This window comes from Triticum urartu, chromosome 2 (assembly GCF_003073215.2).
Source record: "Triticum urartu cultivar G1812 chromosome 2, Tu2.1, whole genome shotgun sequence".
NCBI classification, from domain to species: domain Eukaryota; kingdom Viridiplantae; phylum Streptophyta; class Magnoliopsida; order Poales; family Poaceae; genus Triticum; species Triticum urartu.
The window spans coordinates 51695047-51722819 of NC_053023.1; the positions used below are offsets into that span (position 1 = coordinate 51695047).

General features: G+C 45.5%; 3 protein-coding genes across 4 annotated transcripts in view; all 3 read left to right on the forward strand.

Moving 5' to 3' along the window:
- Nucleotides 1–4173: 4173 nt before the first annotated feature.
- Nucleotides 4174–5177, forward strand: LOC125534978 (putative expansin-B14). The gene is made up of 3 exons (XM_048698041.1): nt 4174–4309; nt 4426–4735; nt 4859–5177. The coding sequence occupies exons 1-3, from the start codon at nt 4174–4176 to the stop codon at nt 5175–5177; spliced, it is 765 nt and encodes a 254-aa protein (XP_048553998.1).
- An 11048-nt stretch (nt 5178–16225) lies between these two features.
- On the forward strand, nt 16226–25540 carry LOC125535642 (probable tRNA (guanine(26)-N(2))-dimethyltransferase 1). 2 transcript variants are annotated; one of them, XM_048698712.1, is made up of 13 exons: nt 16226–16602; nt 16987–17068; nt 17159–17280; nt 17467–17554; nt 17693–17814; nt 19012–19151; nt 19234–19306; nt 19382–19470; nt 19558–19663; nt 19736–19948; nt 21366–21560; nt 21646–21723; nt 25280–25540. In XM_048698712.1, exons 1-13 carry the CDS (start codon nt 16384–16386, stop codon nt 25412–25414), a joined length of 1662 nt encoding a protein of 553 aa, XP_048554669.1. In that variant the 5' UTR covers nt 16226–16383; the 3' UTR covers nt 25415–25540. The 2 variants fall into 2 exon arrangements, with proteins under 2 accessions (XP_048554669.1, XP_048554670.1); XM_048698713.1 differs by having other exon boundaries at nt 16227–16602; nt 17162–17280.
- A 1713-nt stretch (nt 25541–27253) lies between these two features.
- Nucleotides 27254–27773, forward strand: part of LOC125535644 (cytochrome b-c1 complex subunit 10, mitochondrial) — a 72350-nt gene continuing 71830 nt past the window's right edge. The window contains exon 1 of the mRNA XM_048698716.1: nt 27254–27524. Coding sequence (XP_048554673.1) covers nt 27396–27524 — 129 coding nt within the window. The 5' untranslated portion in view covers nt 27254–27395. The remainder of the gene's footprint in view (nt 27525–27773) is intronic.

Genomic DNA, 27773 nt, shown 5'->3' on the forward strand with positions numbered 1-27773 from the left:
AGTTAACTCTTCCTTGGAAAGTATTTCAATTTTATGCAAATGTTAACTTCTATTAAAAAAGAAAATTTTAATGTTTAACCTTATCATCGATGTTTATGAAAACTGGATATAAAAAATGATGCACACTGGCAAATGAATCAGGTTGTGCAAAAATCAGTTGCAGAAAAATATATATAAAACATTTTCAAAATTATATTATACACAAAAATGCTATTACCCCTAAAAACATTATTACCCCTGAAAATGGATTCTTTGCAAGAAAAACATCTGTTCGAAAATTGATCTTTTTCAGAGAAATGTTCAAATTTCATAAAAATGATGACTATTCTTAAAAAAGTATTCCAATTTTTATGCTAACATTACCTTCTATTTTTAAAAAGAAAATTTTAACGTTTAACATTATCGTTGACGTTTATTACAATTGAATATAAAATGGTGCATAATGGCACATGAAACAGGTTCTATTTTTTTTCGCCCGGTGCAACGCACGGGCATGTGTACTAGTAGTGCATATAAAATTTGATCAAAGTCAAAACTTATAAACTTTGACCAACTTAATAGTAAATTTTATAAAGATTTACGATACCAAATCAGCACTGCTAGATTCATAAAGAAATATATTTTCATATAGTATATATTTGGTATTCTTAATGTTTATTCTTTCCTATAATTTTGGTCCAAGTTTAAAAGTTTGACTTTGACCCAAATTTACATGGACTATAATATGACAAAGTGGGAGTACGTCTGGTACAATCATTGTACATATTTTATCATATTAATAATAGTACAGTAGGAAATAATAACCACAATACATTCCGTGGGTTACTTGCTTAGAACCAGTTTAGGGGAATCAAGATTTTTTTTTTTGAAATAGAGGCAAAAGTTTTGCCTCATCGATTAATTAATAAGAACATAGCTGTCCAGTTAATTTCGGAAGCAAAAACCAATACAAACAACCCACGTGCGTACTACTCACACCTCACGAAACACCGTGACCACACATGTGGCCCTCCTAACGCACCACAACCGCAACTCTCGACACTGGTACAACACAACGAAACTACAGACAAGAACACCGCCCACAATAGAAACGAAGCACCCTCCATCATGAAGTCACGGGCGCCTTTCGAATGACGCCACCCTTCTTGCTTTTGTTTGTCTTTGCTTTCTTCATGTTGGGTTTCTCCTTCAGGAGACAACCACTTGTATTGTCGGATCCAGGATGACCAACCACCCATTTATCAAGGAAGTCGTAGAACTCATTGTACTTCTTGATGTAGTTGTCGTCAACCAAGGGGCTCTTAGGAGCAGGCACCAACTAACCAGCCGCAGCGACATCGTCAACCCGAGAAACCACCAACACGACATCCTCGACCACAGGGACCATCGACACAATGGACTTCGGCACCTCCAGTTGCACACATGGAAGAGGCGAAACATGCCCCTCACACAAGGTTGCCGATGAGTCCACCTCCAACCTATCCAAGGACAGAGGCGAAGCAGGGCTCGTACATATATCCCGAAGCTCGGGCATTAGTTGTAGCACCGGAGCCGCAAGCACGGGGATGGACTCGCCTACTACTAGTGAATTGTCCCGAACACGAGGAGAGAAACAACCATATATTATCTTCAAGAGAGTCGGCTCGTTCCCACATGGTTTCATATCTGAAGCTTTTTGTGACTTTTCTCCATTCTTTCCTCTTCCCGAAACGCAGCAGCAAGGGAGCATGGTCTGACCTCGAGGAGCATATATGTTCAATTGAGGCACTGGGAAAGGTTCTGTTCCATTCAGGCGATGCTACCCCTCTATCTAGCCGTGCTCTGACATTTTTATCTCCCCGCTGTTTGTTGTCATACGTCCATATGGTGCCTTTAAAGCCCAAGTCCTGCAGGTTGCACTCATCAAGAACCTTACGAAATTCAGCCATGTTTGTTTCAGATCTTTTTGCTTTCGAGAAATGTTCACTTTGCCACATGGTTTCGTTGAAATCACCGATCATGAACCATGGTTCGAACGAGTTGTGTCTAATTCTTCGAAGCAGCTCCCACATGTGGTGCCTTTCATGTGATCTTGGTTCACCATAAACAAAAGTACCTCGCCACTGTACTGCAGTTGGGTTTAGACGAATGAGCACATCGATATACCTCGGCCCAACAACGATTTCTTTTATTTCAACTTCCTGATCATAGAACAGTGCAATCCCGGCACTCTTGCCAATCCCGGGTTGCACAATACAATGCCGGAGACCTAGTCTCCATCGCAGTTTATTCACGTAATCATCGCTTTTCCGGGTTTCAGAGAGAAAAACTAACTTAGGCTTATGCGTGTGCACTAGGCCCTAACAGGAATCTCCTTGACACCGTCTTCTCTTCGGATGCATCCCCGGCATGGAGAGGTATTGAGTTTGGGCTGGAGCTCCTAAAGAAGGGCCTCATTTGGCGAGTTGGCAATGGTAGAAGCATCCAGATCACTAGAGACCAGTGGATTCCAAGAGAGGAGGGGCTGAAGGTGGCATCGTTCATAAGGAGATCCAGACTAAGATGGGTGAACCAGCTGATTGACGCACAAGTTAAGGAATGGAACGTTGCACTAGTGAGGCAAATCTTCCAACCGTTTGATGCAGAGGAGATATGCAAGCTGAAAATTCCACAGACTGAGGTTGAGGATTGCGTTGCCTGGCATTATGAGAAAACATGTATATTTACGGTCAGGAGCGCCTACAAGCTTGCTCACTCCCTAAAAACAAATGGCGCAGACAGAGCAACTAGTTCATCACGGGCTCCAGGGGATCGTAGCATATGGGACGCAATCTGGAAGGCGAAGATACCCGAGAAGGTCACGATTTTCGGATGGAGAGTTGCCACAAACTCGCTCGCGACAAAACATAATGCGGTCAGGAGAACGATGGCTGAGGATAGTGTGTGTGAGATCTGCGGGAGAGGGAATGAGGATGAGCACCACACCGTTATCGCATGTACCAGAAGTTCAGCCCTACGGCAAGAAATGAGATCCTACTGGCAGCTGCCAAAGGAATCTGTCCTCACATACACAAGAGAGGACTGGTTACAGCTGTTGCTACTATCTCAGGGAGAAGAAACTAGGACCAAGCTAATGCTAATTCTGTGGCAAGCTTGGAGCCTTAGAAACAATGCGATTCATGGTGACGGGAAAGATACGGTGTTAGGTGCGGCGCAAGCCTTATTACGGATACATGATGAGATACAGATGGCAGCAGAAAATCCCTGGAGCGAAGGAGACAAATGCAGAAGGGGCCTATTCCCAACCAAACCCTGTATGCCGACCACTTCTGAAACCAGGGTATGGAGAGGCCCCACACCAGGTGGCGTCAAGTTAAACACGGACACGGCTTTCCTTGCGGACTCGGGTGAAGCATGGGGCGGGGCAGTTGCAAGAGACCATAAGGGCCACGTTTTCCTATCGCTGGGAAGGAAGTTACCTTACTGCAGTTCTGTAGAAGAGGCAGAAGCCACGGCGGCAGAGTTGGGGTTAAGGGAATTTGCGAAGTATTTCAACGGGAACCTGATCTTAGAGACGGACTGCGCAGTCCTAGCTCGGGACCTGAATGGAAAGGAGAAGTGCAGAGCAGCTTGTTGTGCCAGTATTTCTGATATCAAAGGGCTCCTCCAGGTTTTTTCACGAACGGAAGTCAGTGCTGTCACAAGAGAGAAGAATAAGCTAGCACATGAACTGGCATCGAAGGCAAGAGCGACGGGAGATTTCCTGATCATTTCAAACGTTCCGGCTGACTTAAGGAATGTAATGAGGAATGAGTGTACCTACACCATGACTTAGTTTCGTGTAGCCATGGTTCTAAAAAAACATATATAGGGCTCTGCACCTCCGTCCTCCGTGGAGCCAACATCAGCCACACCAAGAGACCGTGGCGTTGGTGTGGCCTGTAACATAGCCGGCACAAGGGAGAACCTACTCAAATCAGCCTCCGCCCGCTCCAGAAATTTGACCCCTGCGAATGAGCCTTGAACAAAGTGGAAAAAAATTGCGATCAGGGTGCGATCTCTCTTGGCTGCCTATAAATACATGGTGAGAGACTACGCTTGCTAGCACACACATCTGCTGATCTATTTCCAATTCATTCTCTTCTTCCTCTACCTACGCGGACCAATCATATAGGAGTATTGTGCACTGCGTGCATGGCTTCTTCGTTCTTCGTCGCTTGTGTGGCTCTAGCCAGCAGCTGCCTTTTCCTCCTCCATTCGCGCAGCGTCTCAGGTTGGCTCGAAAGCGGCGCAACGTGGTATGATCTCCGCCAAGGCGCCGGCACTGGCGGTAGGTATATGGTCGCATGGCGATGCATGCAGATCTCCATGATAAGGGTGCATGCATGCTAGGACGTGTGTACAGCAGTTATTCACGTGTACTGACGCGTGCAGAGCGTGTTGCAGGTGGTGCGTGCGGGTACCAGGGCGACATGGAGAAGCCGCCGTTCTCCTCCATGATCACGGCGGCCGGCCCCTCCATCTTCAAGGACGGCAAGGGCTGCGGTGCTTGCTATCAGGTTAAATGCACCGGCAATGCCGCTTGCTTCGGCCGCCCGGTGACCGTGGTCGTCACAGACGAGCGCCCCGGCGGCGAGGCGTGTCTGGCCGAGGCTGCCCATTTCAACCTCAGCGGCAAGGCGTTCGATGCCATGGCCAAGCCCGGCCAAGCCGACAACCTCCGCGACGCCGGCAACATTAGGGTCCAGTACGACCGGTATGCTCTCGCTAGTTAGCTGGCGCACACACCCATGCCCAGTGCTCTGCCTCCATGCATGTTCGTGTGTGATACTGTGCATCCATCGATCATTTGTCATGTCTTTGATTTCCTCCGCCGCAGGGTTCCGTGCAAGTGGCGCGGGCTGGACATCGCCTTCAGAGTGAAGGCTGGCTCCAACCCGAACTACCTCGCGGTGCTCATCGACAACGAGTCCGGCGACGGCGACCTGTCGGCGGTGGAGCTTCAGCAGCGCGGCGGCAGCTGGGCGCTGATGCAAGAGTTGTTGGGCGCGGTGTGGAAGTACAACTCCATGTCCGCCCTGCGGGCGCCCATATCGATCCGCCTCACCTCCAGCTCCGGCAAGAAACTCGTCGCCAGCAACGTCATCCCCTCCGGCTGGCAGGCCGACAAGACCTACCGGTCCATCGTAAACTACTGATCGAGTGATTTATCAGTCTGTAGGATCGAGTATGTGTTAATTCACATTGTATTCCGGCCGTGTACCTTGTGATGCTGCTTTATATATAATAAAGCGGGATGAAAGCCTGTTTCATGTGTTAATTAGCTCCGTGCCTTTATATGTAATTCATGTCAATTTGGAAGAGTTGCTTTCATGCTTGAAAGATTGCAACTAACATGAATTTTTTTTGTTTGCAAATATTTGGCGGATTGTGTTGTATACTTGTATATCTGTTTAAAACCTCAAGATTAGCGCCAATTTTGTTGTTCTTCAATCCTTCGAGTAAGTTGAAATTCAACAAAGCATACAAAAAAACTCACCTAATTTATAGGATTTAAAAGAAGGGAAAAGCATATTTTTCATCATTAAACTCTTGCGAAAGTTTACAAATCGCCGCTCAACTCCAAAAACATCAAAACTTAGTCTCTCAACTAATTAAACTGGATATGTTTCATCCTTGATAACACTTTGGTCAAAACCAGCAGCTAACTAAACCGGCTGGCTCATGGCCGATCAACAAAGCGGTGGCGTGCATGGGACAGGACCAGGGCGCGGCCGGTGCTCGCCCAGAGCACGGCCGGGCACAGGGGACTAGGTGAGTGAACGGAGGACGAGTATTTAATAAAAAAACTACCACATTTCATGGAACCGTACCTACAAACTACCACTCTACAAATTTATGCCGAAAATTATCATATTTTGTTTAATCTTTGACTAAAAATTACCATGTCGGAAAAGTGCCCAATTCGCCTCTTCTAAACGCATTTTTGACAGGATGGGCCCACCTGTCAGCATTAATCTTCTTCCTCCTCTCTCTCTGGCATTTCCTCAAACACTTCATGTGCACTCCGCCGCTCTGCCCCGCTCGTCCTCCCACACCGTCACCCCGCAGCACCTCGTCAGCCCGCGCCGCCCCGTCCAGTTCCTCATCAGCGACCTCCCGCTCTGGATCCGCCTCCCACGCCCGCGATCAGTGCCGTGCCTCCACGCCGTCTTCCGCATCCCCGGCCTCCTCATCGCCGCTTCGCCCATCCCCGACCACCGGTGCCCTCGCCGGAGCTAGCCGTCTCTGCCGTGCGCGGCCTCTCCCTCGCCCCGCCAGTGCCCTGCTCCAGCGTCGCCGCCGGATGCCTCAAGCTCCAGATCCGGCCGACCTCGCCGCTCCCCTCGGCCTCCCGCAGTTGCCTGTTGCCGGCCATCCCCATGGTTCGAGGAGCCCGAGCCTTCATCTGGTCCTCTCGCCCTGCGCCGGCCTCCACCAGCACCCATGGCCGCCGCTTGCTAGTCACCACCACAGCCGCCGCGCCCCTGCTTACTGCTTCGACTTCATGCCCGAGCTTCGTTTTCGTCATGGACGTGGGGTATAGCAACACAGCAAAGTGTTTGACGAAATGCCAGAGAGAGAGGAAGAAGAAGATTAATACTGACAGGTGGGCCCATCCTGTTAGAAAGGCGTTTAGAGAGGCGAATTGGGCACTTTCCCGACATGATAGTTTTTAGTCAAAGATTAGACAAAAAGTGGTAGTTTTCGGCACAAATTTGTAAAGTGGTAGTTTGTGTTGGGGAACGTAGTAATTTCAAAAAAATTCGTACGCACACGCAAGATCATGGTGATGCATAGCAACGAGAGGGGAGAGTGTTGTCTACGTACCCTCGTAGACCGTTCACGGAAGCGTTATATCAACGCAGTTTATGTAGTCGTACGTCTTCACGTCCGACCGATCCAAGTATCGAAAGCATGGCACCTCCGAGTTCTGCACACGTTCGGCTCGGTGACGTCCTCGCCTTCTTGATCCAGCAAGAGGGGCGAAGTAGTAGATGAGTTCCGGCAGCACGACGGCGTGGTGACGGTGTTGGTGAAGAACAATCTCCGCAGGGCTTCGCCTAAGCACTACGAAAACTATGACGGAGGATAAACTAGAGGGGACGGGGTTGCCGGCACACGGCTTGGTGTTTCTTGATGTCTCTTTGGTGCTAGCCCTACCCCTCTATTTATATGTTGAGCCCTGGGGTCGAAACTTGGAGTAAAAGCCTCCTCAAAGTCGGTTTCACTCGAAAGGCAAGAGTCCTTCTCGGACTCCAGGGCTAGACGCCAGGGTTCCCGGCGTCTACCCCCTAGACGCCAGGGTTCCTGGCGTCTAGCCTCTGGTCTCCGCAAAACTTTCTTTTGCACTTTCCGAAAGCCTCGTGGGCTTTCCCCTTTGGCCCAGATAAAGTGTTCTCGTGCCCAAACATTTCGGGAAACATCCGGAACCCCTTCCGGTGAATTCCGGAACCCTTCCGGAGATCAAACACTACTATCCCATATATCAAACTTTATCTCCGGACCATTTCGGAGTTTCTCGCCATGTCCGTGATCTCATCCCGGACTCCGAACAACATTCGGTCATCAACATACATAACTCATATAGTACTATATCGTCAACGAACGTTAAGCGTGCGGACCCTACGGGTTCGAGAACTATGTAGACATGACCGAGACACCTCTCTGGTCAATAACCAATAGCGGGACCTGGATGCCCATATTGGCTCCTACATATTCTACGAAGATCTTTATCGGTCAGACCGCATAACAACATACGTTGTTCCCTTTGTCATCGGTATGTTACTTACCCGAGATTCGATCGTCGGTATCTCAATACCTAGTTCAATCTCGTTACTGGCAAATCTCTTTACTCGTTTCGTAATACATCATCCCGCAACTAACTTATTAGTTGCAATGCTTGCAAGGCTTATAGTGATGTGCATTACCGAGTGGGCCCAGAGATACCTCTCCAACAATCGAAGTGACAAATCCTAATCTCGAAATACGCCAACCCAACAAGTACCTTTGGAGACACCTATAGAGCACCTTTATAATCACCCAGTTACGTTGTGACGTTTGGTGGCACACAAAGTGTTCCTCCGGTAAACGGGAGTTGTATAATCTCATAGTCATAGGAACATGTATAAGTCATGAAGAAAGCAATAACAACAAACTAAACGATCAAGTGCTAAGCTAACGAAATGGGTCAGGTCAATCACATCATTCTCCTAATGATGTGATCCCGTTAATCAAATGACAACTCATGTCTATGGTTAGGAAACATAACCATCTTTGATCAACGAGCTAGTCAAGTAGAGGCATACTAGTGACACTCTGTTTGTCTATGTATTCACACATGTATTATGTTTCCGGTTAATACAATTCTAGCATGAATAATAAACATTTATCATGATATAAGGAAATAAATAATAACTTTATTATTGCCTCTAGGGCATATTTCCTTCAGTCTCCCACTTGCACTAGAGTCAATAATCTAGTTCACATCGCCATGTGATTTAACATCAATAGTTCACATCACCATGTGATTAACACCCATAGTTCATATCGACATGTGACCAACACCCAAAGGGTTTACTAGAGTCAATAATCTAGTTCACATCGCTATGTGATTAACACCCAAAGATTACTGAGGTGTGATCATGTTTTGTTTGTGAGAGAAGTTTAGTCAACGGGTTTGCCACATTCAGATCCGTAAGTATTTTGCAAATTTCTATGTCAACAATGCTCTGCATGGAGCTACTCTAGCTAATTGCTCCCACTTTCAATATGTATGCAGATTGAGACTTAGAGTCATCTGGATCAGTGTCAAAACTTGCATCGACATAACCCTTTACGACGAACCTTTTGTCACCTCCATAATCGAGAAACATATCCTTATTCCACTAAGGATAATTTTGACCAATGTCCAGTGATCTACTCCTAGATCACTATTGTACTTCCTTGCCAAAAACAGTGTAGGGTATACAATAGATCTGGTACACAGCATGGCATACTTTATAGAACCTATGGCTGAGGCATAGGGAATGACTTTCATTCTCTTTCTATCTTCTGCCGTGGTCGGGCTTTGAGTCTTACTCAATTTCACACCTTGTAACACAGGCAAGAACTCTTTCTTTGACTGTTCCATTTTGAGCTACTTCAAAATCTTGTCAAGGTATGTACTCATGAAAAAAAACTCATCAAGTGTTTTGATCTATCTCTATAGATCTTGATGCTTAATATGTAAGCAGCTTCACTGATGTCTTTCTTTGAAAAACTCCTTTCAAACATTCCTTTATGCTTTGCAGAATAATTCTACATTATTTCCGATAACAATATGTCTTTCACATATACTTATTAGAAATGCTGTAGTGCTCCCACTCACTTTGTTGTAAATACATGAAGCCTGTATAAAACTATATGCTTTGATCAACTTATCAAAGCATATATTCCAACTCCAAGATGCTTGCACCAGTCCATAGATGGATTGCTGGAGCTTGCATATTTTGTTAGTACCTTTAGGATTGACAAAACCTTCTGGTTGCATCATATACAACTCTTCTTTAATAAATCCATTAAGGAATGCAGTTTTGTTTATCCATTTGCCAGATTTCATAAAATGCGGCAATTGCTAACATGATTCGGACAGCCTTAAGCATAGATATGAGTGAGAAACTCTCATCGTAGTCAACACCTTGAACTTGTCGAAAACCTTTTTGCGACAATTCTAGCTTTGTAGATAGTAACACTACTATCAGCGTCCGTCTTCCTCTTGAAGATCCATTTAATCTCAATGTCTCGCCGATCATTGGGCAAGTCAATCAAAGTCCATACTTTGTTCTCATACATGGATCTCATCTCAGATTTCATGGCATCAAGCCATTTCGCGGAATCTGGGCTCATCATCGCTTCCTCATAGTTCGTAGGCTCGTCATGGTTAAGTAACATGACCTCCAGAACAGGATTATCGTACCACTCTGGTGCAGATCTCACTCTGGTTTATGTACGAGGTACGGTAGTAACTTGATCTGAAGTTACATGATCATCATCATTAGCTTCCTCACTAATCGGTGTAGTAGTCACAGGAACATATTTCTGTGATGAACTACTTTCCAATAAAGGAGCAGGTACAGTTACCTCATCAAGTTCTACTTTCCTCCCACTTACTTCTTTCGAGAAAAACTCATTTTTCTAGAAAGGATCCATTCAAAGCAACGAATATATTGCCTTCGGATCTGTGATAGAAGGTGTACCCATTTTTTTTGGGTATCCTATGAAGACGCACTTCTCTGATTTGGGTTAGAGCTTATCAAGTTGAAACTTTTTCACATAAACATTGCAACCTCAAACTTTAAGAAACGATAGCTTAGGTTTCTTGCCAAACCATAGTTCATACGGTGTCATCTCAACGGATTTAGATGATGCCCTATTTAACTTGAATGTAGCTGTCTCTAATGCATAACCTTAAAACTATAGTGGTAATTGGTAAGATACATCATAGATCGCACCATATCTAATAAAGCACGGTTACGACGTTCGGACACACCATTACACTGTGGTGTTCCAGGTGGCGTGGGTAGTGAAACTATTTCACATTGTTTTAACTGAAGGCCAAACTCGTAACTCAAATATTTTACTTCTGCGATCATATTGTAGAAACTTTTATTTTGTTACGATGATTCTCCACTTCACTCTGAAATTCTTTGAACTTTTCAAATGTTTCAGACTTGTGTTTCATCAAGTAGATATACTCATATTTGCTCAAATCATCTGTAAAGGTCAGAAAATAACGATACCCGCCGCGAGCCTCAACACTCATTGGACTGCATACATCAGTATGTATTATTTCCAATCAAGTTTGTTGCTCGCTTCATTGTTCCGGAGAACGGAGTCTTAGTCATCTTGCCCATGAGGCATGGTTCGCAAGCATCAACTGATTCATAATCAAGTGATTCCAAAAGCCCATCAGTATGGATTTTCTTCATGCGCTTTACAGCAATATGACCTAAACGGCAGTGCCATAAATAAGTTGTACTATCATTATTAACTTCGCATCTTTTGGCTTCAATATTATGAAAATGTGTATCACCACGATCGAGATCCAACAAACCATTTTTATTGGGTGTATGACCATAAAGGTTTTATTCATGTAAACAGAACAACAATTATTCTCTAATTTACATGAATAACCGTATTGCAATAAACATGATTCAATCATATTTATTTCTAACACAAACACCAAATAACATTTATTTAGGTTCAACACTAATCCCAAAAGTATAGGGAGTGTGCGATGATGATCATATCAATCTTGAAACCACTTCCAACACACATCGTCACTTCACCCTTAACTAGTCTCTGTTTATTTTGCAACTCCCATTTCGAGTTACTACTCTTAGAAACTGAACCAGTATCAAATACTGAGGGGTTGCTATAAACACTAGTAAAGTACACATCAATAACATGTATATCAAATATAGCTTTGTTCACTTTGCCATCCTTCTTATCCACCAAATACTTGGGGTGGTTCCGCTTCTAGTGACCAGTCCCTTTGCAGTAGAAACACTTAGTCTTAGGCTTAGGTCCAGACTTGAGCTTCTTCACTTGAGCAGCAACTTGCTTGTCGTTCTTCTTGAAGTTCCTTTTCTTTCCCTTTGCCCTTTTCTTAAAACTAGTGGTCTTGTTAACCATCAACACTTGATGTTTTTTTCTTAATTTCTACCTTCGTCGATTTCAGCATCACGAAGAGCTTGGGAATCGTTTCCGTTATCCCTTGCATATCATAGTTCATCATGAAGTTCTACTAACTTGGTGATGGTGACTAGAGAATTCTGGCAATCACTATTTTATCTGGAAGATTAACTCCCACTTGATTCAAGCGATTGTAGTACCCAGACAATCTGAGCACATGCTCACTGCTTGAGCTATTCTCCTCCATCTTTTAGCTATAGAACTTGTTGGAGACTTCATATCTCTCAACTCGGGTATTTGCTTGAAATATTAACTTCAACTCCTGGAACATCTCATATGGTCCATGACGTTCAAAATGTCTTTGAAGTCCCGATTCTAAGCCGTTTAAGCATGGTGCACTAAACTATCAAGTAGTCATCATATTGAGCTAGCCAAATATTCATAACATCTGCATCTGCTCCTGCAATAGGTTTGTCACCTAGCGGTGCATCAAATACATAATTCTTCTGTGCAGCAATGAGGATAAATCTCAGATCACGAATCCAATCCGCATCATTGCTACTAACATTTTTCAACTTAGTTTTCTCTAGGAACATATCAAAAATAAAACGGAGGAGCTAAACGCGAGCTATTGATCTACAACATAGATATGCTAATACTACCAGGACTAAGTTCATGATAAATTAAAGTTCAATTAATCATATTACTTAAGAACTCTCACTTAGATAGACGTCCCTCTAATCATCTAAGTGATCACGTGATCCAAATCAACTAAACCATAACCGATCATCACGTGAAATGGAGTAGTTTTCAGTGGTGAACATCAATATGTTGATCATATCTACTATATGATTCACGCTCGACCTTTCGGTCTCATTGTTTCGAGGCCATATCTGCATATGCTAGGCTCGTAAAGTTTAACCTGAGTATTCTACGTGTGCAAAATTGGCTTGCACCCGTTGTAGATGGACGTAGAGCTTATCACACCCGATCATCACATGGTGTCTGGGCACGACGAACTTTGGCAACGGTGCATACTCAGGGAGAACACTTTTATCTTGAAATTTAGTGAGAGATCATCTTATAATGCTACCGTCAATCAAAGCAAGATAAGATGCATAAAAGATAAACATCACATGCAATCAATATAAGTGATATGATATGGCCATCATCATCTTGTGCTTGTGATCTCCATCTCCGAAGCACCGTCATGATCACCATCGTCACCGGCACGACACCTTGATCTCCATCGTAGCATCGTTGTCGTCTCGCCAATCTTATGCTTCCATGACTATCGCTACCGCTTAGTGATAAAGTAAAGCATTACAGCGCAATTGCATTGCATACAATAAAGCGACAACCATATGGCTCCTGCCAGTTGCCGATAACTGGGTTACAAAACATGATCATCTCATACAATAAAATTTAGCATCATGTCTTGACCATATCACATCACAACATGCCCTGCAAAAACAAGTTAGACGTCCTCTACTTTGTTGTTGCAAGTTTTACGTGGCTGCTACGGGCTTAAGCAAGAACCGTTCTTACCTACGCATCAAAACCACAACGATAGTTTGTCAAGTTGGTGCTGTTTTAACCTTCGCAAGGACCGGGCGTAGCCACACTTGGTTCAACTAAAGTTGGAGAAACTGACACCCGCCAACCACTTGTGTGCAAAGCACGTCGGTAGAACCAGTCTCGCGTAAGCGTACGTGTAATGTCGGTCCGGGCCTTCATCCAACAATACCGCCGAACCAAAGTATGACATGCTGGTAAGCAGTATGACTTATATCGCCCACAACTCACTTGTGTTCTACTCGTGCACAACATCAACGCATAAAACCTAGCTCTGATACCATTGTTGGGGAACGTAGTAATTTCAAAAAAATTCCTACGCACACGCAAGATCATGGTGATGCATAGCAACAAGTGTTGTCTATGTACCCTCGTAGACCGTTCGCGGAAGCGTTATATCAACGCGGTTTATGTAGTCGTACGTCTTCACGTCCGACCGATCCAAGTACCGAAAGCACGGTACCTCCGAGTTCTGCACACGTTCGGCTCGGTGACGTCCTCGCCTTCTCGATCCAGCAAGAGGGGCGAAGTAGTAGATGAGTTCCAGCAGCACGACGGCGTGGTGACGGTGTTGGTGAAGAACAATCTCCGCAGGGCTTCGCCTAAGCACTACGAAAACTATGACGGAGGATAAACTAGAGGGGACGGGGTTGCCGGCACACGGCTTGGTGTTTCTTGATGTCTCTTTGGTGCTAGCCCTACCCCTCTATTTATATGTTGAGCCCTGGGGTCGAAACTTGGAGTAAAAGCCTCCTCAAAGTCGGTTTCACTCGAAAGGCAAGAGTCCTTCTCGGACTCCAGGGCTAGACGCCAGGGTTCCCGGCGTCTACCCCCTAGACGCCAGGGTTCCCGGCGTCTACCCCCTAGACGCCAGGGTTCCTGGCGTCTAGCCTCTGGTCTCCGCAAAACTTCCTTTTGCACTTTCCAAAAGCCTCGTGGGCTTTCCCCTTTGGCCCAGATAAAGTGTTCTCGTGCCCAAACATTTCGGGAAACATCCGAAACCCCTTCCGGTGAATTCCGGAACCCTTTTGGAGATCAAACACTACTATCCCATATATCAAACTTTATCTCCGGACCATTCCGGAGTTCCTCGCCATGTCCGTGATCTCATCCCGGACTCCGAACAACATTCGGTCATCAACATACATAACTCATATAGTACTATATCATCAACGAACGTTAAGCGTGCGGACCCTACGGGTTCGAGAACTATGTAGACATGACCGAGACACCCCTCTGGTCAATAACCAATAGCGAGACCTGGATGCCCATATTGGCTCCTACATATTCTACGAAGATCTTTATCGGTCAGACCACATAACAACACACGTTGTTCCCTTTGTCATCGGTATGTTATTTGCCCGAGATTCGATCGTCGGTATCTCAATACCTAGTTCAATCTCGTTACCGGCAAGTCTCTTTACTCGTTCCGTAATACATCATCCCGCAACTAACTTATTAGTTGCAATGCTTGCAAGGCTTATAGTGATGTGCATTACCGAGTGGGCCCAGAGATACCTCTCCAACAATCGGAGTGACAAATCTTAATCTCGAAATACGCCAACCCAACAAGTACCTTTGGAGACACCTATAGAGCACCTTTATAATCACCCAGTTACGTTGTGACGTTTGGTGGCACACAAAGTGTTCCTCCGGTAAACGGGAGTTGCATAATCTCATAGTCATAGGAACATGTATAAGTCATGAAGAAAGCAATAACAACAAACTAAACGATCAAGTGCTAAGCTAACGGAATGGGTCAGGTCAATCACATCATTCTCCTAATGATGTGATCCCGTTAATCAAATGACAACTTATGTCTATGGTTAGGAAACATAACCATGTTTGATCAACGAGCTAGTCAAGTAGAGGCATATTAGTGACACTCTGTTTGTCTATGTATTCACACATGTATTATGTTTCCGGTTAATACAATTCTAGCATGAATAATAAACATTTATCATGATATAAGGAAATAAATAATAACTTTATTATTGCCTCTAGGGCATATTTCCTTCAGTTTGTAGGCACGGTTCCATGAAATGTGGTAGTTTTTTGTTAAATACTCATAGAGGACGCGCGTGGGGCTGCAGGAGTGCGCGCAAGCGAGACTGCAACCAGGGGTGCACGCGGCTGTGGTGCAGGAGGCCGGCCCAGCTCGCGGCCATGGCGCACGGTGGCGTTGGCTCGAGGGGGAAAGGGGCTAGGCGGCATGGGCGCCTCCTCCTCCTATGCTTGGTGCATGCCATGGATGCCAGAGATTTATGAGGTCGACGAATAGAATCCAGAGAGCCTCAATCGCTGGCGCCCTTGTCATCTTCTCGGCCTCCTAGTGACCCGCCGTTGCGCCCTGCTCTCCTCCAGCGTGCCTCCTCTTTCTTTATTTCTTCGTTTTTTCCTTTGTTTTCATCACTTTTCTCGCTTTCATTCTTTTGAATTGGTCTCTTCGGTTTTTCATTCTTTTGTTTTTGTTTTCTTTGTTTTCTTTTTGGGTTTCTTTGCTTTTCTTTAGTTTTTGTTGATTTTCATCGGTTCCTTTTTGTTCAATACATCTTTTTTCAGTACAGATTCAACATTTTTATACATGATTAACATTTTTGAAATTTTTTATACACATAGTACGTTTTTGGTATATATCTAATGTATTTTTCAAATACACATTTAATTATTTTTCAATACATGGTCAACATTTTTTGTATACACACTTAACTTTTTTCAAATGTTTTATTAACATCTTTGAAGTACAAGATTAACATTTTTAATACATATTTAACATTTTTCAAATGCTTGACTAAATTTTTTTAACACATGGTCAACATTTTTTGTAAACACATTTAACATTTTTCAAATACTTGATTTTTTTAGACAATTTCAAATAGTTGATTAACAGGTGCATTTGGGCTCGGTTAAAAGAGCCGATGGCCCATTCACGCGGTGGCCCAGCTAGCCCGAACCCCCCACCTCCGGCGCGTCGCGCACCCGCAGACGCAGCAAGCACTCCCCCTGTTATCCAAGAAGCACACTTTTCCGGCGCCCCAAGGTCGACGGCCGCCTCCGCCCGCCCGCTCGCCGTCGCGACTCCTTCCTCCCCATGCGGCGTCCTCGGGCGATTTGATGACCATAGCATGTGGTTTCTCTCGCTTCCTCAGCACGCGCGTGCATTCCTCCACAAATCGCGTCCTCAGCCTCTGGTTCGCCTCCTGTCCCTGCTCGTCCTCCTCCGCCTCCGCCTCGGAGCCGCCGGAGATAGCCGCGGCCCCGGAGACCGTCAGGGAAGGGCGGGCGGAGATATTCGCGGACAAGTCCAATTCGGTCTTCTTCAACAAGGCTCAGGTTTCGCCTCCTTTGCTTCTTGTCTACGTGTGCTGCAGATTTGATTTTCTTTTGTCAGGCTGATGCCATTGCTGCTTCACCTGATGGTTGCACGAACAGTAGTGCAGTCGTTCCTTCTGGAAAATAATAGTAGTGGTCATCTGTTTGATGATTTCGGTTCATTTCGTTAGAACTGCAAGAATTACAGACTAAACAAGTTGCTATATACTGCTAGAACCCATGGCTGCTGCAGCTTCACTGTCAAACAGTATCATCACAACTCACAAAAGAACAATCTACTATGGTTACTATCCAATATTTCCTCTGGAAATTCGGATTTTCGTCTGATGGTAGCTTTAGAAATATGTTCAAGTTGTTTGTACTTATGAATTCGATTCTCACCAGGTTAACAACAGAGACCTTTCCATTGCTGTTTTGAGATGGTTTATTTCGAAAAGACAGGAAGAGCATGATACCCAATTAAAAGGTACTCTTTGGACACAATTCGCACTGCTAGTTTACAAACCTTTTTCCGTTTAAAAGGTGCACCAATGCTTGAGCGATTTCTGTGATGCAGCAGGCAGGCGTGCTGAAATACCGCCGGAGCAGCATGCCGATGGATTGGACCCTGCTACCACAGGATCTGAAGACACTGCATTGAGAGAGGAATCGAGCCTTAAAGCACCTAAAGTTCTTGAGGTGCATTTATGAAGTCCTGTTGTTTAATAATGATCAGTTCAAGCTGTGATGTGCTATGATATAGTATATTTCTTCTGGAAGTTCTCCCATTTTTAAATTATGTACATAACCTTAGTACGGCAGTAGTATTTGCATAAACAATGCCTATCTTTTCACTTCAGATCCTTCTTGTCATGAATTTTGTAGGCTTTGGCTGCATCAGGGTTAAGAGCTATCCGATATGCACTTGAGGTGGATGGAATTGGGGAAGTTATAGCTCTTGACAATAATGAAGGTACATTCTGATATTTCTGTCAGAATGTTTCAGATGAATTTTCAGAAATCTTTTGGTTGCGAAGTATATTTTGAGTCCTTGGAAATAACACCCTATTTTATGTCTGATGATGCTAAACATTTGTTTGATTAACTGCAGTTGCTATAGAATCCTGTAAGAGAAATATCTATCACAATGGCATTCTTGCATCTTCGAAGGTGGTGCCACATCTTGCTGACGCTCGCATTTACATGCTCACTCACCCTAAAGAATTTGATGTGGTATGGCTTTACTACTTTACTTTAATAGAAATGTAACTCTCGAATCATTTGTTATGTATCAGTTTGAGTGCCGAGGAAAATTAAATGGCAGTTACACATTTTTGGACAAGTAGCTATTGTATTTGCTATATTACTTCATATTTGTGTTCCTGACTGAGTAGAAAATCAAATCAAGCAGATATAAATTATGTTTCTATATATAAGCTGGCAAATTCAGAACTCAGTGTCGTAGAATTTAGTATTGCCTAATATTTTTGCATATCACGCTGCAATGCTACATCCTACAAAAGTAAGAAACAAAAACATATAGCCGACACGATTACTCGTGCGAATCTGTTTCTAGACACTTGCAGCGTGTCAATACTGTAATACCTTATGTCTTGCATAGAAATCAAACACTTGGTGTTCCAAGTTTTTTTTATTTACTTTCTTACATATAGGAAATAGTGGCACAGCGCACTCACATCATTGCTGTAATATGGCTATTCCTCTGTTTATAAATATTAAGTTTGTGAATTTTGGTATGTATGGTATCCATACACATACAATTTAATTATTATGTTTTGCAACAATGCTGTGGACAATGGGCCTGGCAGTAAGAGTATCATGGCGGCGGCAGCAACTACATGTGCGGCAAGAACGGCCAGTGTGTCCAGCACTCCACGACAGTCCGGTATCCAGCAAAAATCAGGAAGTTGAATCTGTAATCAGTTGGGAAGTATATTAGAGATTGAGTCAGTTAGTAGAAGTATAGTATGTATCCCAGTGAGCTTAGTCGGTAATTGGTTCAGACAGCCCTTTATATAGATGTTATTCTTATCCCCATTCTAGTATCTCATCTTTTCACGCTGGGCCGTCCTGGCCATCTTCTCCGCGCAATAGCTTCACACTACCAAAGAAGTCTAAAAGGACAGTGTTATGAATGTACTTTCGGTGAATGATGACTGGTCTATTTGTCACCTTTCCATGCAACTAGCATAGATATTTCTGTATGTTGTCAAAGTTAGGGAATTTTGATTGCACACATGCGAGGGTGACACATTGACCAAGGGAACTACTTCTTTGCAGTGAATTGTTAAAATCATATCATATCCTCTTCTTTTGTTTCCATCTGCACGTGGTCACTTTTCCTCGCGTTTGAGGATAATATGCATCCATATCATGCTGTATTGATGTCCTATGTACTTGCTGAATCAGGTTGATCTTGATCCTTATGGATCACCAGCTGCATTCCTTGATTCAGCAGTTCAATGTGTTGCAGATGGTGGTATCTTGATGTGCTCAGCTACAGACATGGCAGTGCTTGCTGGGGGCAATGCAGAAGTTTGTTTTTCCAAGTGAGTTTAATATTCGATTATCAATCATCAACTGCATGACTACATCATTTAATTCTACCATAACAGTTATCTATACCTGCAGATATGGTTCTTATCCAGTAAGAGGCAAATACCGCCATGAGATGGCCTTGAGAATTCTTCTTGCCTGCATCGAGGTTAGATCTGAGAGTCTCTTCTATTCACAGTCATTATGACGATCCATCAATTCATTTTCCTTGTTTTGCTTGCAGTCACATGCTATCCGCCACAAGCGCTATATAGTTCCTGTCATATCAGTGCACATGGATTTCTACATTAGGGTTTTTGTGCGAATCTTCACGTTGTCTCCTGCCTCTGCCTCTCCTTGGTGTTTGTAATATGGTTTCCCACAAATTGATCTTACCAATGTGCCTCTTTCACTGTGCAGGTCGGCTAGCACGGTGAAAAGCTCACCTCTCAAATTTTCACATGTATATCAATGTGTTGGTTGCAATTCATTTCACTTACAAAATGTTGGAAGAATAAACTCAAAGGTAGACTCTACTCCTCTTTTCTTGTTCCATTGTTTTGCATGGCATGCTTATGAATATGATCCTCTGATCCAGGATAAGAGGAATATTCCTCTACCAAATTTTTGCCCTACTGTGCCTCAAGAGTGTTCTGAGTGTGGCGGTAAATTTGTTATGGGGGGGCCTATATGGAGTGATCCAATACATGACAGGGATTGGGCTGCTTCCATTTTATCAAATATCCGAGCAACAAGTGGTTTATATCAAGCTTATGCAAAAATTTCAGCTATACTAACGTCAGTATCAGAGGTACTATTTTGGTTTGTCTTCTCTTTTGGTTATGCTTATGTTGACTGCTGATTATTATGTTAGAGGAAATGAAACATGAACAGGACGAAAAGTGTACAGATTAGTGAATTTTAATGCTTTTAATACAGAATTGTTTAAGAAAGAAGCTGATAGGATAGAAGCTATTCGCGGATGTGCATATATTCTGATTCATTACTTGAATGGTATATGTACAAGTGTCACGTTGGCAGCATAGGCAAATGGGCATCCAAATATATTTGCACTTAAATCACTTTGTATGGTTATTTTTGGTGTCAGGCTCGGGTTTTGTGTAGTAAAATAACCTCGTATCTCTGTAAGGCGAAGTCACTAACAAAAAGAAAAAAGAAGAATAGTACTGAATAAATTCTTGATTTTGTTGATAGCGAAAATGAACTTTCCGTTAGACTAAAAGTCCAGCAGAATGGCTGCCCACTGGTTGAGTATCAGTATTCGTTCCAGTGCACTGATGCGTTAACTGGAGGAGGTCTACGCGTGCTACATGGTTACACACTCCGCAACAGAAACTCATCTGGAGACAGTTAATGGCAGTGTCCAGCATTATCCTTGCTTTTTCGAGTATAACTTTTAACCCTTGGTTTACACACTCCTCCAATTGAAGTGATATAGACTTGCTTGCATCTGATTCTAGGAAGGTGTTAAACATTCCCAGACCAAAAGGTAGCGACAAATCTTTATGTAAATGGCCTGCCTGATATGCATTCTGGAAACCCATTGGATGCCCTGTGTTGTGTGTAACATCCCAGATATCTCCCCTACCTGGTGAAAGCTACCACACTATCTGATTACCACCGAGTCTAGACATGTTGAGAACGATGAACTGCGTGATTGATTAATTGAGTCATATGGATGTTATCTGTTATAATTCTAAATTGTCTGCCGTGGATGTCCCCATAAACACAGGAGGCTTTGCCAAAATTTGAGTATTTCGTAGAGTTGGTGGTAATCAGATAGTGTGTTAACATCGCCAGGTAGGGGAGATATCTGGGATATTAAACTGTGCTCAGAATCTGCAAAAAACCCAAGAATGTCAGAATCTGCACTTGCACCAGAACAATGCCATTCCTGACAACAATCTGTCTACCACGATATGTATCTGGTAGGAAAGAACATCAACCTTCACTCTCAGCAGCTGGTATCCTTCATGGCACACTAACTTTATTTCTGGCAATTTGGAATACCATTTCCACCAATCAGGTTAGCTCTTCTTGGGAGCCATAACCTCTAGTTCTTAGACATGATGTTATGCTAAAATAAATGGCCCGATTTGAAATAGCATGCATTAAAACAAAGAATCTCTGAATCGAACATACATTGAGATGTTAACATTCTGTTGTTTATATTGGATCCATAAATCACAAGGGATTTTCTTGTGCAGGAATTGCCCAATGCACCTTTATTCGTCAGTCTTCACAGTATATGTGCAACATTGAAGTGCACCAATCCAACCATGGTTATGTTTCATTCGGCTATAAGAAATGCTGGCTATCAAATATCAGGTAGCCATGCGGATCCGCTAGCTCTGAAAACAGATGCACCAATGTCTGTAATTTGGGACATCATGCGATGTTGGGTATGATAGAAATCTCAGATTTTCTTGGTTAATCAGAGTATCAGACACAGCAGACTTTTCATTAATTGGCTTCCTGTGCCTGCAGGTCAAGCTTCACCCGGTAAAATCTCAACCTGAGAATCTTCCAGGTAGCAGGATACTTTCCCAAGAGCCTCAATTGCAGGTATGGATCATAAAACACAGCTTAGTATCCTTTTATGAACAATGCATGAGAAGTAAAATGTTTCTATGCAAAAGTGAGTTACATATGCTTGCAAATTTTTGCTTATTTTAAGCATGAGTTTTTACTTTATGGTCTTGTGATCAGACATCAGAAGCTTGTGTTTGTTTCTTGTATTAATCTGACAGAACTATGTGAAGCTAACCATGAGTGACTTGGACACAGTACTAATATTCCACTCTTGTTAAGCTTGAGCTGAGCTAAGGGCTCTTCTCATTAACGGCGCTCTGTTTCCCTAATGTTTTAATCGTTGCCTGAATGTTATGTTTAAGTGAAAGCAAACCATTCCTTGTACCATTGGTGTTTGGTTTTATGTATCTCTGTTATTCCTGACGGGTTGGCCTCATGATTTTCTGAGCAACACGATCCAGACTAGCTGGTAGGAGCTAGGGCCCTACCGGATCTAGGGCGTAGGTTGTAGGGGAAGGAGGGGAAAGGGCGAGGGCTGGTGCGCGGCGGCCGGCGGCGTGGCGCCGTCCTTGCGACGGGAGCAGCGGCGGCGAAAGCAGGAGGCGTCTAGGGTTTAGGTCTCCCAGCTCCCTAAGGGAAGCCGAGCAAATATTGATTGCTTCTTGCTTGATTAGATTGATACATCTCCTCTCCTTATATAGAGAGGTTTACTTGACTCCTAAGCAAACGATCCTAATACGATAAGATAATTGGGCTAAGCCCCTAATTAAGATACTTGGGCCATAACCCACTGGGCTAAGCCCCTATGCCGGTCATAACACTTCTCCCCGCCTGCACAAATAGCTCGTCCTCGAGCTGTAAGGTGGGGAAGCGCTTGCTGAACTCCTCGAGGTGATCAACCAGCGTCAAACACCTTCGCGACAGCTGGGGCGGCAAGGTCGGCGGCGACGGCGTCCTCCGGAATGTAGTCTGCAACCTCCAGGTAGAAGAGTCGCGGGCAGGCGTGGCCGGGCGTGTAGGGCTCGTCGCAGTTGAAGCACAACCCTTGGCGGCGACGCTCGAGTAGCTCGGCCGAGGTGAGCCGGCGAAACGGGCGAGCCGCGGTCGCGGCGAGGGGTGCCGCGAAAGACTGAGCAGGCTGACCCTGAGCGGGATCTGGCCAGGGTAGCGACCCAGTGGCCTGGGACGGTGACTCCTGCTGGACGGCCACCGCGCGGCGCTCGAACGCGCGGGCATAGTACATGGCCGTCTGGATATCCTGGGGTCCCCGAAGCTCCACGTCCACGCGGATGTGATCCGGAAGTCCACCGACAAAGAGGTCGGCCCGCTGCTGCGCCGTCACACCTGACGTGTGGCATGCCAGGGCCTGGAAACGGTCGGCGAAGTCCTGAACCGTGGAGGTGAAGGGAAGGCGGCCTAGCTCCGCCAGGCGGCTCCCGCGGATTGGGGGCCCAAAACGAAGGAGGCAGAGCTCGCGGAAGCGCTCCCAAGGGGGAATGCTGCCCTTGTCCTGCTCGAGGGCGTAGTACCAGGTCTGTGCCGCGCCGCGGAGGTGGTAAGAGGCGAGCCAGGTGCGCTTCGAGGCGAGGGTGTGCTGCCCGCGAAAGAACTGGTTGAGCCAGTTGAGGGGGTCCTCCATGCCGTCATAGGTGGCGAAGTCGATCTTGGCGAACCGCGGCGGCGTCTGGGTCGGAGCGCCGTGTCGAGCTGGCTCGGAGGTGCGGAGCAGCGAGGCGGGTGGCGCCTGGTCGGAGTACTCCGGGTAAGGACCCGCGGAGCTGGATGGCCCGCCGAACTACGAAAACGGGGTCGGCTGCTCCGGAGCTGTGGTGTAGACCGGCGATGGCGAAGACCCAGCCGCCCAAGCTGGTAGTGGCGACGGGGAGGCCGAAAACCGGACCTCATGTATCAAAAGGCCGGCCGGCGAGGACGCCCCTGAGCTGGGCAGAGGTAGCGCCGGTGGTTGCAGCGTCGGCTGTGGAGGGTGGGCGGGTGCGTCGGTTGCCACGGGGGAAGGCGGCTGCAGATGCCATAGGGGAGCCGTAGCTGGCAACGGCGGCAGATGCCACAGAGGAGCCGCGGCTGGAGTGGTCTCGCCGGGGTGCCCTGCCTGGAACGGCAGTAGCGGCAGCCTGGTGCAGGCCGGCGCGCCCTGGGCCGGCCACGGCAGCGCAGGGGGACCCGCCTGGAACGGTAACAGCGGCTGCCCGCTGTAGGTAGGCGCGCCCTGGGACGGCCACGGCAGCGCGGGGGAGCCTGCCTGGAACGGCAGCAGCGGCTGCCCGCTGTAGGTAGGCGCGCCCTGGGACGGCCATGGCAGCGTGGGGTGACCGTAGGCGGCGATCGGCGCAGCCGGCGGAGGTGCGTACGGCCCAACCATATGCTGGTGGTACTGGTTGAGGTGGAGCCCTTGGACGGCCATCATGAGATCCCGCAGCGTGCTGGTCATCTGTTCCGGCGTGAAGACGGCGGTCGTCGGCGGCGCGGACGTGATGGGTGCCGGCGGCGGTGAGGAGCCCGCGGTGGTGACCGGGCCCGACAGCGTGTAGGCCCCGGCGGTGGTCATCGGGGCGGACGTCATCGGCGCGGTGGTGGAGGCGGGCAGCGGCGGCGACGGTGTTGACGAAGACATGATCGGACCCAAGTCTCTGGATACCAAATTGGTAGGAGCTAGGAATCTAGGGCGTAGGTTGTAGGGGAAGGAGGGGGAAGGGCGAGGGCTGGTGCGCGGCGGCCGGCGGCGTGGCGCCGTCCTTGCGACGGGAGCAGCGGCGGCGAAAGCAGGAGGCATCTAGGGTTTAGGTCTCCCGGCTCCCTAAGAGAAGCCGAGCAAATATTGATTGCTTCTTGCTTGATTAGATTGATATATCTCCTCTCCTTATATAGAGAGGTTTACTTGACTCCTAAACAAACGATCCTAATACGATAAGATAATTGGGCTAAGCCCCTAATTAAGATACTTGGGCCATAACCCACTGGGCTAAGCCCCTATGCCGGTCATAACACTAGCACTAGTCAAGCTCTCTGCTGGGATTTCAATTGGTACAAGTAACCAGAAGTGATCAATTTTTACTGTGTCCTAGCTCTCTCCTAGTAGAACCCTGTCTATTTTGCTGATTTTAAATGTATCTGGATACTTTGGTCAAAGTTATAGAAACCCGGCTGAAATCTCGGAAACCATCTGTAGAGAGACCTCAAATTATTGTGCACAGAGACCTAATACTGACCTGATGTTGCGCTAACTGGAAGCATACAAACTATTGCATTTTTGTATTGGTTTAGAAGGATCAATTATTGCTCTGTTTTGCACACCAGTCACAATTTGGCCACCACTTTGTTCATTCCATATATTAAGGTAGGTGTTTTCCTTCGCCGACATATATTCCCTGACTTCCCGTGTAGTGATTATTCCAGAAATATGCTTATCTGTGGACATAAGTAAGTTATATAAACTAAGCAATTATACAATTCGACCTTTCATACTTCTGAAGCCTCTGTTATTCCATTCAGTATTCCAGTTGATTTCATTGATTACTTTTCCTATATCTAATTTTTGTCCCCTTTTTTTTACTGGTTTGACAACTACCAGGCATCGTTCTCTCAAGCAACTGGGGGTTTAGTTGCACGGAAGAGCCCAAGATTTCTACCTAACCCTGAAAAACACTGGGGTCCTAAGATGAAGGCCGGTAGACCACTTAAGATACTTCCCATTGACAAATTGTAATTTCTTTTCACCGTCGACACACTTGAAGCCGGACATTCTTTTTATTCTGAAATTGAACATATAGAAAGTTCTGAAAAATATAATCTACAGCCGTGTCCACGTTTGCTCCCCGGTGCGGCAAGTTTCTGCTGATCCCAGAATGTGAACCTTAACCACCTAGCTGAACCAGAGGCCCATGAAGAGGTTGGTCGAATGGGTCATGATCCATCACAATAACTAATAATGCCTTATCAGTAAGTATGACATTGTTCTTGGCTCTCCTTCGAGCTCATTCTGCTGGGTTTTCCTGTCAAGTGAATGAATGACCAGCCATCTATGCCGCACACTAGTGAGAGCACAAATATGGTATAATGCAAGGAAACACCGTGGCAAAGAGGAGGAAGTAGCAAATGTAAAGTACAAGCGGTGTTGGTTAATTCACGAAAGGGTTAATGCTCTCACCATTGTCTACTCTTCAAATACTCTCTTCGTTTCTTTTTACTCTGCATATAAGTTTTCTCTCAAGTCAAACTTCAGGACAACTGACCAAAATTATAGGAAAAACTATCAACATTAATCATATCAAATAAATGTCATAAAATTATCTTTTATATTGTATATCTTTAATATTATAGATGTTGATATTGTTAAGTATAACTTTGGTCAAACTTTATGAAGTATGTATTCCTACAAATAAGCTTTGCTAGGCGAAGGGGGAGAATATCATATGAAAACCAACATTCAATGAAAACTTTGTGGAAACCATATTTTAAAATTCCAAAAAAAATCTGAAAAAAATACGGGATGTTCAGAGGATGATGTTTTATTGCCGCGCAAAAATTCAAGTTGAAATACATTGCGAGATATGAGCTATAAAAAAGACAATTTCAGCCCTTGATAGTGAGATTACTGTTCGGCACTATTCAACGCCGATTTTGTCTTTTTTATAGCTCATATCTCGTAATGTCTATCAATTTGATTTTTTGTGTGGCAATAAAACATCATCCTCTTAACATCCCGTATTTTTTAAAAAACTTTAAAACATCTTCATCTCGTGGTTTTCACCGGTTTTCATCGAATATTGGTTTCCGTATAATACTCTCCCAGGCGAAGGAAGAGAACCTCAACAACTATCCATTTGCCCGAGGAATTTGAGCACACAAGGAATTAGATAATTCCAACAAACCCCACACTTGCTTAGGAAGCATTGCCAAGTTAAAAGAGTGAAGATCTCGAAACCTTCCCCCATAAAAAAAAGATCTCAAAACCTCATACCAGATTTATTGTTGGGAAAGCACAATTTTCACCACGCTCACCAATGCATTTTTCTTGCCGTGCCCGTCATCTCTCACTATAAGTTGTGACGTTAGATATAGCTCTGCAGACCTCTTTCAGCCAAAAAGAAGAGAAAAAAAATGAAACATGGGCAAAAGGTTTTTCCGCATTTCATTAATTAAGAAGAAGCTTTAAAAGTTAGAACACACGCCCGAGGCCGCCAAAATGGCCTTAAAAGAACTACTCTCGCGACATGCGTGCGTTGAAATGTTTCCCACTGGCGATGGCCCAGCGAGCAGCCTCTCGGCGGATTTTGGCGAGGATAGCCATCGGCGAAGCGTACACATTCTGGAGCACCCATGCCTTCCTCTCGTTTCAGATTTCCCATGACGTGAGTATCAAGAGGGACGCCAATGCTTTCCACGGGTGTCCATGGATGTGAATGGCGTCATTCTGATTTATTCAGCAATCTTTTTTTAGCAACATTTATTCAGCAATCAAAACAGAAGAAATGGTTTGGGCCTTATGGCCGAATAGGCTAAATACAATTTTAGGCCCATCAGATGGACTGGCCCCATGCGCAACTTCCTTCCTTGTCTCCGAACAGGCCCATCAGAACGCGCAAGAAGCATTTTAACAAGTCTTCTCCTTCCTCTCGCCCAATCTCCTCACCTGCCCCCGAGAAGAGAGAGAGAGAAAAGCAGCAAGACGCGAATCAGCGGCGGCGATGGCTCTCCCGGCGTCCGGCTCCACCCTCTCCCGCTTCCTCTCCTCCCGCCGCATCCAGCCCACGGACGTCACCGCCCTCGCCACCTGGGGCGTCTTCGCCGGCAGCGCCGCCATCTACCTCGTCCAGGTCCGTGTTAAAACTGTCAATTCACGATTACGCGTTTGATCGTATCCACCGCCCAGTACCCCGCTACTTTTGAACCTGGCTTCCTCTTGCACCCGTCGCTCGATCCGTAGATAGTCTGTCCTATGGGTGTTAGGGTTTGGTTTCTCTAGATCCGATCTTGCCATGCCTGCTTGCCTAGATCTGCGGCGTGATGGATCAGAAAGCAGGCTCGGCGATCCGAGCGGAGATGGTGTGATTTGGGGGGGGGGG

Coding starts and splice junctions, on each gene's coding strand:
- LOC125535642 (XM_048698712.1), top strand. CDS start 16,384: ATGACCATAGCATGTGGTTTCTCTCGCTTCCTCAGCACGCGCGTGCAT. Junction 17,815..19,011: donor ACCCTAAAGAATTTGATGTG/GTATGGCTTTAC, acceptor TTGCTGAATCAG/GTTGATCTTGATCCTTATGG. Junction 19,307..19,381: donor TTCTTCTTGCCTGCATCGAG/GTTAGATCTGAG, acceptor TTTTGCTTGCAG/TCACATGCTATCCGCCACAA.
- LOC125534978 (XM_048698041.1), top strand. CDS start 4,174: ATGGCTTCTTCGTTCTTCGTCGCTTGTGTGGCTCTAGCCAGCAGCTGC. Junction 4,310..4,425: donor CCAAGGCGCCGGCACTGGCG/GTAGGTATATGG, acceptor AGCGTGTTGCAG/GTGGTGCGTGCGGGTACCAG. Junction 4,736..4,858: donor ATTAGGGTCCAGTACGACCG/GTATGCTCTCGC, acceptor CCTCCGCCGCAG/GGTTCCGTGCAAGTGGCGCG.